At 41.8% G+C, this 16,502-nt stretch overlaps 1 protein-coding gene across 2 annotated transcripts in view; it reads left to right on the forward strand.

Moving 5' to 3' along the window:
- The window catches only part of ESR2 (estrogen receptor 2), a 152,616-nt gene that overhangs the window by 102,043 nt on the left and 34,071 nt on the right, over nt 1-16,502 (forward strand). For both annotated transcript variants that reach the window (XM_029598123.1, XM_029598124.1), the window contains exons 5-6: nt 6,853-7,155; nt 12,972-13,110. In XM_029598123.1, coding sequence (XP_029453983.1) covers nt 6,853-7,155; nt 12,972-13,110 — 442 coding nt within the window. The remainder of the gene's footprint in view (nt 1-6,852; nt 7,156-12,971; nt 13,111-16,502) is intronic.

Here is a 16,502-nt window from a genome sequence, read left to right on the forward strand (position 1 = left end):
TGAAGTTTAGCCGGATAATTTATTATTCAGCTCAAATTTAGCCATATTATGTAGGGGCATTTTGGGGTGGAGTTAAGTTAGCCGTATAACTTATCTGGTTAACTCTGGTCGTGTTTTAGAATAGCTTTTAAGTTAGCTGAATAAACTTATCTGGCTAACTTTAAGATGGATATATTCAGTGGTGTGGCTGTGCTACTGAATATTCCACCCAAAGTTAGCTAGATAAGTACAGTTGTGCTCATCAATTTACATACCCCTGGCAGAATTTGTAAGATGTGTAGCATTTTAAGAAAACATGAGTGGTCAGATAAATCACATCTGTTATTTTTAATGTCTTTCAAATTAAACCATTATGCATCACAGAATAGCGCAATCATTGAACAAACCATAGCAATAAAGGAAATAATAAAATGGTCCTGTTAAAAAGTTTGCACACCCTTAGTGCTTAATATCGTGTATTGCTACTTTTTGCATCACTGACAACTTAAAATCTTTTGTTATACTTGTGAATGAGGCCCTTTATTTTCTCATAAGGTGAATCAGCCCATTCCTCTTGGTAAAAAGCCTCCAGATACTGTAAATTCTTTGGTTGTCTAGTATGAACTGCATGTTTGAGTTCTCCCCCAAAGTGGCTCAATGATGTTGAGGTCAAGAGACCGTGATGTCCACTCCAGAACCTTCATTTTCTTCTGCTGTAGCCACTGAAGGGCCAACTTGGCCTTATGTTTCAGATCATTGTCATGTTGGAAAGTCCAAGTGAACCACATGCACAACTTCCTGGCTGATGAATGCAAATTCTCCTCCAATATTTTCTAAGATGCTGCATTCATCCTGCCATCAATTTTGACTAAATTCCCTGTGCAGCTCTAGCTCCCCCCCCCCTTCCGAAATCAACAGAGATCCACCTCCATGCTTCACAGTAGGGATGATGTTGACTCCTCTCCAAAGATAGCATTTATGATTGTGACCATAAAGTTCAATTTTGGACTCATCACTCCAAATTATTTTGTTTTAGAGGTTTTGAGGCTTCTCTAGGTGCTGTTTGGCGTATTGTAAGCAGAATGTTTTGTTGCATTCATGCAGCAATGGCTTTTTTCTGGCAACTCTACCATGCAGCCCATTTTTGTTCAAGTATCTCCTTATTGTCCATGCTGAAGCATCCACAGCACTTTGTTTCAGAGAAGCCTGTATTTCAGTAGAAGTTGCTGGTGGGTTTTTCTTTGCATCTCAACAAATTTTCCTGACAGTTGTCTGAAATCTTTCTTGGTCTGGTTGGTGTTAACCGAACCCATAATTTTTCACTTCTTGATCAGAGTTTGAACAGTAGTGATTGGCATTTTCAAATCTTTGTATATCTTTTTATATCCTTTTCCTTATTTATAAAGTTGAACTATTTTGCTCACAGATTCTTTGACCATTCTTTTGCTTTCCCCATGCTTCAGTAATCACCAAAGTCAGTGGCCATGGAGGAAATGCACCCTGAAATGAGGTCCTGGAACTAAGAAACTCATTGACTCTTTATACACAGACACTAATTACAATCAAACAAGGCACAGATGTAGATACCTACCCTTCATTGCCATCTCAACCTGTGTATTTGTGTCAACTTGAGTGTGTATTATTAGCCAAACATCCAAGTCACCCAACAGCTCAGAGACTCACTGTCTGGATGGCTGATGCAATCAAATTTCGCAAAAGGAATTGCCTTGTAAATTCCTCCCATACAAATGCCGTATCCATGAATGTGTCCAGCCTTGGTTGTGTAGTTCATGTTTATTTATTTATTTAAAATCTTTTCTATACAGTCATTAAGTTATTTACCATCATAACGGTTTACAGGCTGGCACAAATAGGCAAAACAAATGTTAGTACTTTAACAGAGGTGCCAATAGATAACCGGTAACATATAATTTCATACAATATCTATTTGAATCATGTGATATGTCCATTGAATACATGTCTCGTAGTTAGCTTACATGTAATTCGTTCTTGTACTTTCAGGTTAAATCTACTTTTATCATTGGGAGTTTAAAAATAGTTGCCAGTGGCAAGTGTAACTAGTCGTTTGGTGCTGATTTGTAAAGCCAGCTTTTCCTTACTTATTTTCTCTGTTCTCTTTGTAAAAGGCCTGTTTGAAAAGCCGTGTTTTCAGACTTATTTTGAATAGTTTGAAATTTCCCTGTAATCTTACTTCCAGGGGGATAGTATTCCATAAGATGGGTCCAGCCAGTGACAGTGCTTGTTCTCTGACCTGGGTTAGCCATGCTGTTTTAACTGACGGGATGGCTAGGAGGGCTTTGTTTGCTGATCTGAGATTTCTATGTGGTACATGTACCCCTAGCGCTGTGTTGAGCCATTCTGCTTTTTCATCATGAATCAGTTTGTGTATGGTGCAGAGTGCTTTAAACTGTACTCTTTGTTCTATCGGTAACCTGTGTAGTTCAGCTAGTGTGTCAGTGATGTGGTCTCTTTTCCTTTTACCTGTGAGAATTCTTGCTGCGGAGTTTTGCAAAATTTGTAGTGGTCTTATTGTCTTATAGGGTAATCCAAGTAGCAGTGCGTTGCAGTAATCCGTGCTTGCAAATATTAGTGCTTGTAGTACTGTGCGGAAGTTTGATGTTGTCAATAATGGTTTAAGTTTCCTTAGGACCATTAGTTTGGCATATCCTTCTTTAACTTTCAGTGCTATGTGGTGTTTAAAATTTTGTTCTGTATCTATTAGTACGCCAAGATTATGCACGTTTTCCTTTAGTTCCACTTTTAGGTTGTTTTTGAGTGTTATCGGTGTTTGAATTATGTTTAGGTTTTTCCTTTCTAAGTGTAGGAATTCAGTTTTGTCGATATTTATCACCAGTTCCATTTGGTTTAGCAACTGTTTGATTATGTCAAGATAAATATTGGCTAGTTTTAACGTTTTTTCTAATGTGTCATTAATGGGTAATATAAGTTGAATGTCATCAGCATACAGCCAATGCCTTGATCTTTGCAAGAAAAACTTCAAATAGATTTCCTGGAGCTAAGGGCAATTCTGAATGTGCTAAAGACTTTTAGAGATCAGCTACTCATTCCAGACAAATGGACAACAAGGTAGCTATGTTTCACATAAAAAAGTAAGTAGGAACAGGATCATATCTCCTTTATTGGGAAGTAAGAATGTGGAATTGGGCCATCTCATAAGAGATGAGACTCAGAACCTCATACCTGCCAGGCAAGGAGACTATCCTAATTAACAATTTGAACAGGTACCTGGAACTACAAGAGTGATCCTTGAAAAGGGGACTAGCAAACCAGATATTTTGTGAATAGGGAACATCCAATGGGGTGATCTGCCTGCTATTTGCTAAATACATCTTCATAGTCTGTGTTACTGTGGTGGGAAGACTGCTTAGGTGAGATGCACAAGAGGCAAGACCTTGAAGAGACATTGCTCATTGCATACCCCAATCGATGTGGGGCTGGTGTAGCTTGAACTAAGGTAGACCTAAGATGACAGTGTTGATTGCCTTGGGAAGCTCATATAAACTAATTTATTCTCCGTGCAGGAGGCCTGACTGCATAGCGAGTGGAATGGAGGCCTTCATGACGCAACCAGGTAGAGGTTCTCCATGACCAGAAGAGATTGTGAAGGCAGTGTTTAATTGAACAGTCAGGATACTCTGCTGATGCACCAAGGACTCATGAATGAAGCTCCCTCCAATGCAGGTATCCAGAAAGGCTTGTGTATCAACATGGGTGCCCCTGAATGAGAGGTGTACTGATACTAGAATTTGTGGAGACAAGCATGGTTAACTTGGGGTGGCCTCTCCCACCAGATCTAGGTCCTGAAGTTTCTTGGCTTGGCCAGACAGTGATTCATGAAATGCTCAGAGATGGTATAATATAAGCATAAGCTGAGGTGTCAGCACCTCTGCTTCTCCTCAGGGGACAATTTGAGGTGATCTACCTGCATGGACTCCTCCTGTAATGGCCCAAGCTCTGGAGGTAACCTGGAAACCACTGGACACTGGAAACTAGGGACAAGGTAAATGGGATGACAAGTCAAGCCCCTCTCTCAAACCATTTTTTGAAAACTGAGGTCCAGACATATGGCCAGACTGATTACCCTTATCAAGGTATCAGGCAGATCCCGGCCATCCTGCTCATCTTTGATACGTTCCGAAGGTCCTTACCTGAAGATAGCAATTAAGCTGTTACTGCCCCACTGGAGTTCCGATGCCAGCATGCAGAAGTGAATCACATAATCCCCTACTGACCGGGAGCCCTGTTGGATCTGTAGAAACTCAATCACCATGGAGGAGATGAGGTCAGGCTCATAAAAAAATCATGTGGAACACCAATGGGGATCTATTTGTGCTTCCTCAGAACATGAAAGTTCCTCATTATTGTTCAAGAAGAGGTTCAAAGGACAAACTAGCCTCTGATGCTTTCTCCCTAAAATGGGTTGGAGAGCCTTCTGTATGCATATCCTTTAATTCCTCTAATGACAAAAATTCTCCTGAAACGTAGAAGAGGAGGAGGATCTATGAGTCTTATAGCCCCATATGGCTGAGACAGGTTTGGGTCCCATTTCTTCAGAACTTGTCCATCAGGGTTCCGGGTCAGTTGATGAATTCTCCCATACTCATCAGACAGAATTAGGGAACATTATTTAATCCCAACATCAGGTCCCTAGCACTCACAGTCTGAATGTTGAGAAGATAGTTTTTAATCCACTGAATCAGTCAATTCAGGTCCTCCTGGCTTCTAGAAGAGAATCTACTAGAAGCTCATATGATTTTAAGTGAAGGAGGTTTGCCTTTTGGAGTGAAGGAAAGGCTCTAGATCCTTTTTCCTGTTCCAGACAAAAACTGCTTAAATACATCATTTATTTTGCATGCTTTTCCTTCTACATCTCAGAGTTTGATCTCAAGACTAAATCTGTTAGGGTTCACCTCAGTGCAATTATAGCTTATCACATCCATATAGAAGGAAAGTCCATCTCTGTATAGCTTTTAGTTGTCAGATTAATGCAAAGTTTGCTTTTATTCAGGTATCCCCTAAAACCTCCAACTGTGTCTTCAGACCTTAGTATGGTACTCTCTCAGCTGTTGAAAGCTCCCATAGAGCCATTAGACTCCTGTGAACTGCAGTACCTGACCTGGAAGGTGGCAGTCCCTTTGGCAGCAGAGTGGGCTTTAGGCCCTAGTGATTTATTCATCTTATTGTTGTGAGTGACATGAGCATGAGCCCTTCTAGCTGTGGTGCAATTGCTACAACCTTATGGGCAGAGTCCTAAGGTCTACGCCAACAGCAGGGAATCAAGTCTTTGCATGAGCCAGGCTGTGACTATGGTCAGATCCAAAGAGCCATACAAGGCTAGAAACCAGACAAGCCTGACGGATCAGGTTAGAGCTAAAGGTTGCAGAAGGACCTGGAGCAAGGCTGAAGCTGAAGCATTGACATGGAGCAAGACTAAGGCTAATGCTGAAGCTGAAGACAGTATGTGGAGCAAGGCAGCAATCAAGGCAGGCGACCTTTAGCTGAGACAATGCTGGAACGTCAGAGGAGCCCTTTTATAGTGCATGAAACTGACATCATCCAAGGGCACCAAATGCCCTTCAAATGAAATTACTTTGGGCGTGTGTGCGGGTAAGGGAAGGTCCGGGGTCAGCCACCCTGGCGGCATGTTGCTGTGTGTGCCGTTCAGTGGTGTCTCATTGCGGCAAGACCCGTCAGCTGCGTGTTAAGTGCAGCCTCTCGTGACCCACGAGCAGCAAAACATAACACTTATACGATTTTGTTTCACAATAGAGTGGGTCTTCGCACACACATCCCATGTACCTTTCTAAGGTAGTGTCGGACTTCCATTTTAAACAGTCAATTGTCCTTCAAGTATTCTTTCCTAAGACACATGTCTACAAAAGTGAACAGATTTTACCCAGTTTGGATTGCAAGAGAACTTTAGCCTTCTATCTCGAGTGGACTGAAGCCCTTAGAAAGTCCGCGCAGCTTTTTGTTTCTTTTGACCCAAATAGACCTGGAATTGTAGCCGAACATACACTGTCTAATTGGATAGCAGATTGCATCTATTTCTGTTACACCTTGGCAAGCATGACTCTAGAAGGAGATGACAAGGCTCATAGCTTTAGATCCATGACAGTGTGGCTGGCCCATGATGCAACCACACTGTCATGGATATGCACATGCTCAGTAGAGATTCTGAAAACTCTATAAGCTATGAAGTCAAGGCTTCTGACCAGGGTTCTGTCTGTCATCACCCACCTGTGAGAACTTACCTCCTTTTGTCCTCGGAGAGTAAATGCTACAGATAAGTATCTTTCGCCTTATACAGGGTAACTATCTAAGGATAAAGAATTTCTATAGTGCTTAAAAATATTAATTTGCAAAACTCTGTCTTTTGACAAAGATGACTAATAAAATTATCTAACTCACCAGTATAATTATTTTTAATTTTCTGTGAGTATGTCATTATGACATGCTCACAGAAGATTAAAAATCATACCATCTTTTGATTTGGTTCTCTTTTGAGATTAGAGAAAATATTAAATAGAATGATTTCTGCTTCTGACCTTGTACAGTTGCTTAAGATTAACCAAAACATGCTCATGGCCAAAAGGAAAACCATCTCCTAGACTGAACCCTCCCATCCTCTTTCTGGCATGCGATTTCCTAGCAACTTGCCAAGTCGTGTCCCCCAGCATTAAGCATATTGCCTTTTCGATTTCTTTCTAACCCTGCCAGCCCTACCCAGGAAACCAGTTCTGGGAATTCTGTATGTTATGGGACCATCTGAAAAAAAAAAAAATGTGTGTGTGTGTATATATATATATATATTTGGTTTTTTTTTTTTAGGTACAAGACGAGAACGATGTGGATATCGCATCATACGGCATCAGCGTCATTCAGAAGATCAGATGCATTGTGTTGGCAAACCTAAGAAGAGCTTGGACTATTTAGTCCGAGAGAAGGAGCTCCTTCCCAGTGTGCTGAGCCCTGAACAATTCGTTACAACATTAATTGAAGCAGAACCCCCAAATGTGTTGCTGATGAACCGCCCCAATAAGCCTTTTACCGAAGCCTCCATGATGATGTCTTTGACAAAACTTGCAGACAAGGAGTTAGTTCACATGATTGGCTGGGCCAAAAAAATTCCCGGTAAGAACCAGTGAAAGCTAACATTTTGACAATAACGGTTTTGTTACACTTTGAAGCCCACATTAAATCTTTGGATACCACAGCGTTCACTAAGACCATGACATGTAAATGAGCACTGCAAACAGAGTTCCACAGTAACAGGGTCATGAAAGTCTCTTATCCCCTATGCTAAGCAGCACCATGTCACTGGCCCAATTAGTGCAGGGGGTACATGGGGGGAGAAATGTGAGTTTCCCTCCACCCACTTCCCGCACTCCAGTCCTTTTTTTTTTTTTTTTTTAATTGGTATTTTATTAACCAGTGTTTATATTAAATAGATGCAATGATCAACATCAAATACAAATGGTTTCAGTTACAATTATAAGTAATACAGGGATATGTGTGCAGGTTCAATCTCAAAATCAGCAACGATCGGGCTCTTCCAATGTCTCGTTCTCGTTCAGTTCCACTTCTAGGTCTTTTCCATCCAAGCTGTGGAGCATCGTCTATTCTTAAGATTCTGGGAGAATAATTATATATCACATTATAACATCTAAGAGCAGAGAGTATTTGTAGACCATCTCCAGATCTGATATGGCTGCCGTATGGCTGAGAATCTAGGTTGGTTGCGGTGTTTTCATGCGGTCATCTTGTAAAGCTCACGCATTTTATATATTTTAGATATAAGCATATGAATTGTGTACATAATGGATCGCAGTTCTTCCAATGAGCTGCTATAACACATCGAGAAGCAATTAATATTTAATGCATCAACAACCAATCAAATCTGGAGCTGGTTAAAGGTACACTCAGCAACTCCTGTTCTGGTAGTAAAGAGATATCTTGCTGAAATATTTGTTGCAGTATTTTTGAGACCTTCCCCCAGAAATGCTGTACTATTGGACATTCCCACCACATGTGGAAGAAAGTACCCCTTCCTCCACATCCACGCCAGCAGTTGTCAATGTGCCTTATTTTTGCTTTCCATAATTTAAATGGCATGTAATACCACCTCAGTAAAACCTTGTAACTGTTTTCTATCAAGAAGGCTGATATTGAGCTGCGTTTAGTGTTAATAAAAATAAGGTCCCATGTGTCCGTATCTAATGCTTTCCCTAGATCTTTCTCCCCGGCTGCTACAAATGATGGTGTGACATTATTGTCGGTATTGAGGAAGCCGTAGATTTTTTAGATAACCCCTTTTACCTTGTCCGCTTGAGTACACCAATTTTCTGTTCGTGTTGCCCCTTGAGACAGATCTTTTGCTATGGCGCTAACTCGTATGAAGTGACTTATTTGTGTAAAGGGAAGTGCATCGCTGTCTGTGAGATGGTACCGTTCTTTAAGAGCCTGAAAGGGGATAATGCCCTCCATCTCCCAAACCTTTCCAATGGTTTTAATTAGGGATGTGAATCATTTTTTTACGATTTAAAAAAATCGTCAGATATTTTTTAAATCGTCAAAAATCGTTAAGAGTCACGATACAATAGAAATTCCCCTGATTTATCATGAAAAATCGTAAATCGGGGGAGGGGGGAGGGCGGGGAAAACCGGCACACCAAAACAACCCCTAAACCCACCCCGACCCTATAAAACTAATCCCTTACCTTCCCCCACCCTCCCGAACCCCCCCAAAACGTTTTACAAGTACCTGGTGGTCCAGTGGGGGCGCGGGGACCGATCTCCCGCTCTCGGTCCATCGGCGCCATTTTGGCTGCCACTCAAAAATGGCACCGATGGCCCGATTAAAAAAAAAACCCCACCCGACCCTTTAAAAATGACCCCTTAGCTTCCCCCACCCTCCCGATCCCCCCAAAACATTTTAAAATTACCTGGTGGTCTAGTGGTGGTCCCGGGAGCGATCTCCCGTTCTCAGGCCGTCGGCTGCCACTCATAAAGATGGCGCCGATGGCCCTTTGCCCTTACCATATGACAGGGTATCCATGCCATTGGCCGGCCCCTGTCACATGGTAGGAGCACTGGCTGGCCGGCGCCATCTGGCAACTATTACATTTTTTTTCATCCTGATGGCTTTTATAAATCACCTCCCTTTGTGCTTTTTGGGTCCAAAGGTGACTTGTATGGCCAGAAGTTACAACCATAAGCTTGCTGAGCAGACTAGATGGACCATTTGGTCCTTTTCTGCTGTCATTTCTGTGTTTCTGTTTCCGTGGAGCCTATGGGTAATAAATATTTTACATAAATAAAGAATAAGGGGCAAGCCCAGTGGCTCCGGGTCAGTGCTATGCACTGCCATACAGAGGAGCCCAGGTTTGATTTTCTGGCTCAGCCAGGGCTGAGGATATTGTGGAAGAAGCCCTCGCCAGCACTGAATGGTGACTTGAACTGGCCAGATTTGGGTGCACGTGTACAGGATTCCTGAGGGAGCTGCAGTCTGTGGCTCCTAGCCAAGTACTGTCACTGCCATGGCTGGGCTAGGAGGTGGTTATAAAAATAGAGGGGAAAAAATATTCAGTATAGCTGTACTTGAAGGCCTCACGGAGCCATTGCCCATAGGAGTCCATTCCAACTGAGCTGGAAACCCAAAGAAGCAACAGGAGACTGTACAGTCAGAAATAAAAACGTACAAAAAGACTGTTCAGTAAGATTCTCATTTACTAGTCCGTAAAATGCGAGTATAATAGTAATCATTTATATCTAACATAATAAAGAGGAAAGTTGCTCCACACCTGCATCACCGGTATGCAAATTGAGCTCTGCGCTCTCCTTCCCTCCCTGTACTCTCCAGCTCCGCCCCTCTCTCTCCCTGTATGGAACTTGAGCCCACCCCGGAAGAGAGAGATTGGTGGCAATGGATAGTGCATTAACTCTCTTCTGCCAGCCTGCCCACCCCGGAACGGACATTTTGGTTGCAGTGGACAGCACAATCTACCCCCCTTCCCCATGGAACCCAATCACTCACCTGCTCCTATTGACCAGACAGGAGGAGAGAGAGGACGGGAATCTTGCAGTGTCTCTGCCGTATCTTCTCCCCTGCCCTGCTGGGGCCTGAATGGTGCACTTTGACCCATGTAGTTCAAAGCATGATGCTCAAGCTCTGCAGAGAAGGAAGAGCATGACAGAGACACTGCAAGGCCGTTGTCCTACTCCTGTTGGAGCCAGTGAGTGAGGGGGAGGGGGGGAGGAGGGAGAGAGTGAATTGCGGATCATGGGGTGAGAGGAAGAGAGAAAACTGACTGGGGATCATGGGAATGAGGGATGGCACTGAGTGAACCAGGGGAAATTGGGGATTGAGTGCATGAACTGGTTCATGGGGCGGGGAGGGAGTGAACTGGGGGTAAGTGAGGGGTTTATGGGGTGGGGGAGGGAGTGAACAGAGTGAATGGGGGAAGGGGAATGAACCAGAGTGAGTGAGGGGTTTGGAGGGGGAAGTAAACCATGGTGATTGAGGAGTTCATGGGGCAACTATTGTGCATGAGGTTTGGGGGGGGGGGGGGAGAGATAACCAAGCTAAGGGAGGGGATCAGGTGGAGGGAGAGTGAGGGGATCAAAGGGGCTTAAGAAGCGGGGATGAGGGTATGATCTCAGATATGGACTTCCTGCACTTCACAGTATTTCCCTGTCCTTGGACAGGCTTTTACGATTGGTTCATTTATAATGTGGTATCTCTAAACTGAATAAAGAAAGAGAATAAAATTGAGACATTTCCCAGGAATGAATGCCAGAGATGAGAGGCTGCTCAGAAAACAGGTTCTGTGTGGACTAGCAGGATCAGAAAACTAAAATACAGGAAAGCTAACAAGCTCAGAGACCTTGGACTATGGTCCAGTGAGCAGTAATTGAACATACTGTATAATTTAGTGAAAATCTCGGCCGTTTGCTGCCTACAGGTGGATAGGGGGCTGATGTTCTCTCAGAGTGCGCTCATTTGCCACTCTAGGAAGAAGGTGAAGAAATGTTTTTTTGGTTTTCTTTTTACCTGTTCTCTTTCTTTCTGTCTGTTGCAATTAGCCATCAGAACCACAGTATTTTAGGTGGCAGGAATGCTATACTTTTCCAAAATGTTTAAGGATTTCTCATTTAATATATTCTCTTCAAAGTGAAACCATGGATCCATTTTTTAAAATGTTATTCTTCTTTATGTATTCTGGTTTAACTACTGCATAATCAAGTTCAGTACAATAACAACGTGGCTTGGAGAGTCAGCTTTAATGACCTCTCTCTCTCTGTCATAATCTCCTTATATGCCTCTCCTATATGCATTGCAAGATTAGAAAGGAAGATAGTGCTGCTATTGTGTATTGCTTAGTCTAGTCCAGTGGTTCCCAACCCTGTCCTGGGGACCCCCCAGCCAGTCAAGTTTTCAGGAGATCCACAATGAATATGCATGAGAGAAAATTTGCATGCACTGCCTCCATAACATGCACATTTTCTCTCATGCATATTCATTGTGGATATTCTGAAAACCCTACTGGCTGGGGGGTCCCCGGGACAGGGTTGGGAACCACTGGTCTAGAGGACTCTCTTCCATCTGTAAGTACTGAATTTAAGGAGCTTCATTGCATAGCTAGATAGGGGCTGTTATCCATGAATTTGGCAAACTCTCTGATACCAGCTACAAAAATAATTCTAGTAGCATATTGAGACATTATTATTATTACATCTTTTATTCCCCTGAATTCTAAAACATCAGCTCTTGGTATCAACAGAGGAAATGATCATCAGTACAAAAACTAATAAAGCATATGCAATCTGCATTTGGCTCCAAAGGCAAGGAATGCACTAAATTCCTTTAATCGGAATTGATGCCAACATCCCCCCTTAACACTGTAGCCTGGATTAGGGTTAAGCATCTCTGATTCTGGGTTTCAGGATATCTACAATAAATATGCAAGATATATATTTACATATAGTGGAGACAGTGCATACAAATATACCTCATATATATTCATTGTGGATGTCCTGAAAAAGCAAACCTCTCTGTGGAACTCCAGGATCACAGCTGTCTGCCCTGGCTTAGATTTTCCTTTTCTATGTTACATTTTTTTTTGGTGTACACAGATTCATAAATTCCTTATGAGCTGCTTGGTTTGCAATGGAGAGATGCATGCCCCCGGATATGAGTAAGGAACAGAAACCTATATTTTATAATTAGTTAAGAAAACAGCCTCCTTACTCCCAACAGCAGTTGGACTTCGAGTAGTCCTTTCGATGAGAAACCAAGTCTTGGTATAAGCACACTGTGTTCACTTATTAATACATAAGAACATAAGAAATTACTATACTGGGTCAGACCAAGGGTCCATCAAGCCCAGCATCCTGTTTCCAACAGTGGCCAATCCAGGCTACAAGTACCTGGCAAGTACCCAAACACTAAGTAGATCCCATGCTACTAATGCTAGTAATAGCAGTGGCTATTCCCTAAGACAACTTGATTAATAGCAGTTAAAGGACTTCTCCTCCAAGAACTTATCCAAACCTTTTTTAAACCCAACTGCACTAACCACATCCTCTTGCAACAAATTTCAGAGCTTAATTGTGGTTGAGTGAAAAAGAATTTTCTCTGATTAGATTTAATTGTGCTACTTGCTAACTTCATGGAGTGCCCACTAGTCCTTCTATTATCAGAAAGAGTAAATAACTGATTCACTTCTACCTGTTCTAGACCTCTCATGATTTTAAAGACCTCTAACATATTCCCCCTCAGCCATCTCTTCTCCAAGCTGAACAGCCGTAACCTCTTTAGCTTTTCCTCATAGGGGTGCTGTTCCATCCCCTTTATCATTTAGTCGCCTTTACTAATCCAGGTTATTTTCAGAGGAAGCAAAATTGAAAAAAAACAAGCACTCATGATACAATTATTTTGTTTTCTTTAGGCTTTGTGGAACTCAGTTTATTTGACCAAGTCCGACTGCTGGAGAGTTGCTGGCTTGAAGTGTTGATGGTGGGTCTAATGTGGAGATCAATCGAGCATCCCGGAAAGCTCATTTTTGCACCAGACCTTATTCTGGACAGGTGAGAAAATACATAAGTTTAACCTTTGATTCCTGTCGGTTGAGACCAGTTGGGTTTGAGCACAAAGTGGAGGTGGTCTCTTAAAGAGCAACACCAAAGGATTGTCTCTAGAGGAGATATCCCTCCAGTCCTTGTAGTTGGTGAGGATTCCTGGCACTGCCCAGGGATGCCCTCTTAGGCGAAAGGAATGGATGGTTTAAAAGGGAAACTGGTATAACCTTTCTGTTGTCTTAACCTCAGCATTTGGAAAAGGGGTGATAGTGATGGGGAAAGATGGATGAAGTCAAAAAGAGGCACATTAAAGATTTCACATCTGAAATTGAAATAAAAGAGGTTTTAAGAACCTCAGAAGTAAAGAATATTTCCTGAGCAGATCTCGATGCTGTTCAAGTGTCCTAATATAGCTTTTTGAAAGCACACAAGAAATAGCTGTTGGCCTTGATTTTTACACTGTTGCCAACAAGCACTGACTGACATTTCAGTGGTTTTGAACTATGTTAATTATCCTTGAAAAGGTACTCCCAAGTTAAAGTGTTCAAAAAGCATTTACAGCAAGATCAAGAGGTGATAGCGTATAAATGAGAAAGATGACGACAGCTGTCCTGGAAAAGGAGAAATATCTTAGAAGCGGTCATGCTCTATGGCTAGCAGCTGGGATGTATCCATAGCAGTGTTGACTGGAATAACTGGACAGACCAGATAGCTCTGTAGGTCTTTTTCTGCCGTCATCTACTGTGTTACTAAGAATTAAGAAACACGCTTTAATTTGTCAGGACACATCTGTCTTGTATTGCTTGTTTTAACAAAAATATCTGAGAGCATATTTCAGTTTTAGAGAACATTGTATGAACAATTGTTGTAAAGTGGCATTTTCTCGACATTGTTTGCATCAGATTGAGGGTACCATTATTAAAAAAAACATTGCCAGCTCCCCCCCCCCCCCCACATGGCCCCTCTCACATGCTTATCGATATTGATATCATCCCTTATTGATGGCGCTTTCGTACCACAATTCAGTTTTTATTTTCAGGTTCATAATTCATCTCCTCCTTCTTAATCTTTGCCGTGCTCTCCATCAGCTTATGTATGGAATGCTCTAATTAAAATATTTTACCTGCAAGACATTAGAAGCATTAGTCTTTGATTGCCTTGTATCTTTACCATGGCAAACCCACCTGCCTGTAGCAGGGCTTCCAGCCATGTATCCTAGGCACCCGAGGCGCTAGGGACGCATATTTTTCCCTAGCGCGTCCTTTATAGTGTGACAGGTCATTTGATTATTACGTTGGGTCCCCAGGAGAGGTGGTGGGGCGTGTTAAGAAAGCGCTCAGTGTTGAGTGCCTGCTTTCTACACGCCGATACTGCATCAGCCTGAAATTTTTCCCCACAATTGACACTTTTTAACTTATTGGTAACATTTTCAGTTAGCGTGCACTAAGTCTCATTACATGAAATACTAAGCTTTACAAAATTTCGTCATTTTGTTTTGTTTCGTGGCGCACCCGAAACAAGACAAAACAGACAGTTTCGTTGCCATTGTCTATTTCATTTAAAAAGATTGCACGTCCTTAGTAATTAATGGGCAGCGTGCAGAGCATGGATAGCTGAGCCTGCTTTGTGTTGCACACACACAGTGCACAAAGCAGTGCCGTATCTTCCCCCCCCCCCCAGAGCCTTCTCCTTTGAGTCCTTCCAGCCTCTATCTGATCCCCAGATTGAGTGAGACAGGGAAAGCAGGCGCTGAGTACTGGATGCGACTCATTCTGAACGTTGGGAGCAGCAGCAGTGAAGGACCTCCGGGTAACTAACTGAACAACCTGCCCACATCACACTGATTTCTCCCTTCTGTGCTTCTATCCCCTTTCTCCCTTAATTTTAAATTTTGGAAGAGACTGGTGGGGCTTTTCGGTCTCCCTAGCTCTTCTTTTGACTATATGAGCTCTTTCTTTTTCTGCATTATCTGCTCTATACAGGCTGGTGTGCTTCACATTTTTGTTAATGCTGGTGCGCCTTGGGCTTAAAACGTTGGGACGCTCTGGTATGCCAGGAAAATATGTAAATCCTGCTAAATTAGATGACATTATGAACGGTACCTCATTAATTAAATTCAGACATCTTTAATTCCTAACACAAAGGGATAAGAACATAAGAAATGCCATTCTGGGTCAGACCAAGGCCCAGCGAGCCCAGCATTCAGTCTCTGAAAATGGCCAGTTTGGATCACAAGTATCTGGTACATCCCAAAAAGTAAATCTATTTCTTGTTACTCACTACTAAGGGTAAGCAATAGCTTACCCAATATAATAATGTTTTATGTACTTTTCCCAAAAGTGAACCAACATTTTTATTACTTAAAAACATACAAAAACCTCTGAAAATCATTCTTATTTGTAATCATAGTCCCATTTCCACTTATTTTATGTTATTGTGAATGAACAAAAATTACTAGGCTTATATGAATAAAATCTCTAAAGTGCGCTTTTTAAAGGAACCACTTCCCTGTTCTTGTAGATAGTATCCAACATGGCTCTGTGTTTCATATTAGTGCTTCAAGAGTACAGTCAACAAGGCAGACTTTACAACTGTTCCTCAAGAGGTTGCCCCTTCCAACATGACCGTACTTGCTTGTCTGAAAAGAAACCACAGGTTTTTATTTGAAAAAAAAAATCCTCCTCCCAATGCAACCAATCACTGCACATGACCAATAATACATTTGATGGTTAATCAAAGTATTCCATTCAAGTTCTCTATTCATGCCAAATGATTCCATTCATTTTAATTTGAATATCCACAGTCGTTCTTTATAATTCAACATGCTCTGTATGTCTCCTCCATGCTAATGTTCTTGTACCTGATCAATCACTATCCATTCTAATTGCAAAACGCACGTTGTAACGGAACACAGTGGACTACCATGGAGTCTTCTAAACGTAAATTATTTAAGCAACTCTAATGTTCTATAAGTTTTAATTATGTCTTGGTACCATCCAAAAACAAAAGAGATAGGGATACACTATGATGTACAAATGTACTTCGACAAGCACGTGGTTAAATGATGTAATCCAAACATGTCTTGTGTTAACAAGATGCTTCTGCTTTGTGCCCTGCATTGTTTGTGGACAAAAAAAACACAACTTCCAAATGAAAAATGTTCAACTCATCATAGATTTCTCATATGAGATCTCAACATAGTGAGTGCTGATTTAACCACTCTGTCCCTAACATTTTGTGCCTATGTATATGCAATGCATGGCAACTCCTTGAATTCTGAATGTAGCATCAATATGTGCCAATGTTTATAAGTGATGCCATTTATGAGTATGGAGATGTGGTAGTACAATCATGGACTCAATACATAGCAGAGGTTTATAGACAAGTGCAGAAGTCTGATT

Source organism: Rhinatrema bivittatum, chromosome 4, assembly GCF_901001135.1.
Source record: "Rhinatrema bivittatum chromosome 4, aRhiBiv1.1, whole genome shotgun sequence".
Classification (NCBI taxonomy): Eukaryota; Metazoa; Chordata; class Amphibia; order Gymnophiona; family Rhinatrematidae; genus Rhinatrema; species Rhinatrema bivittatum.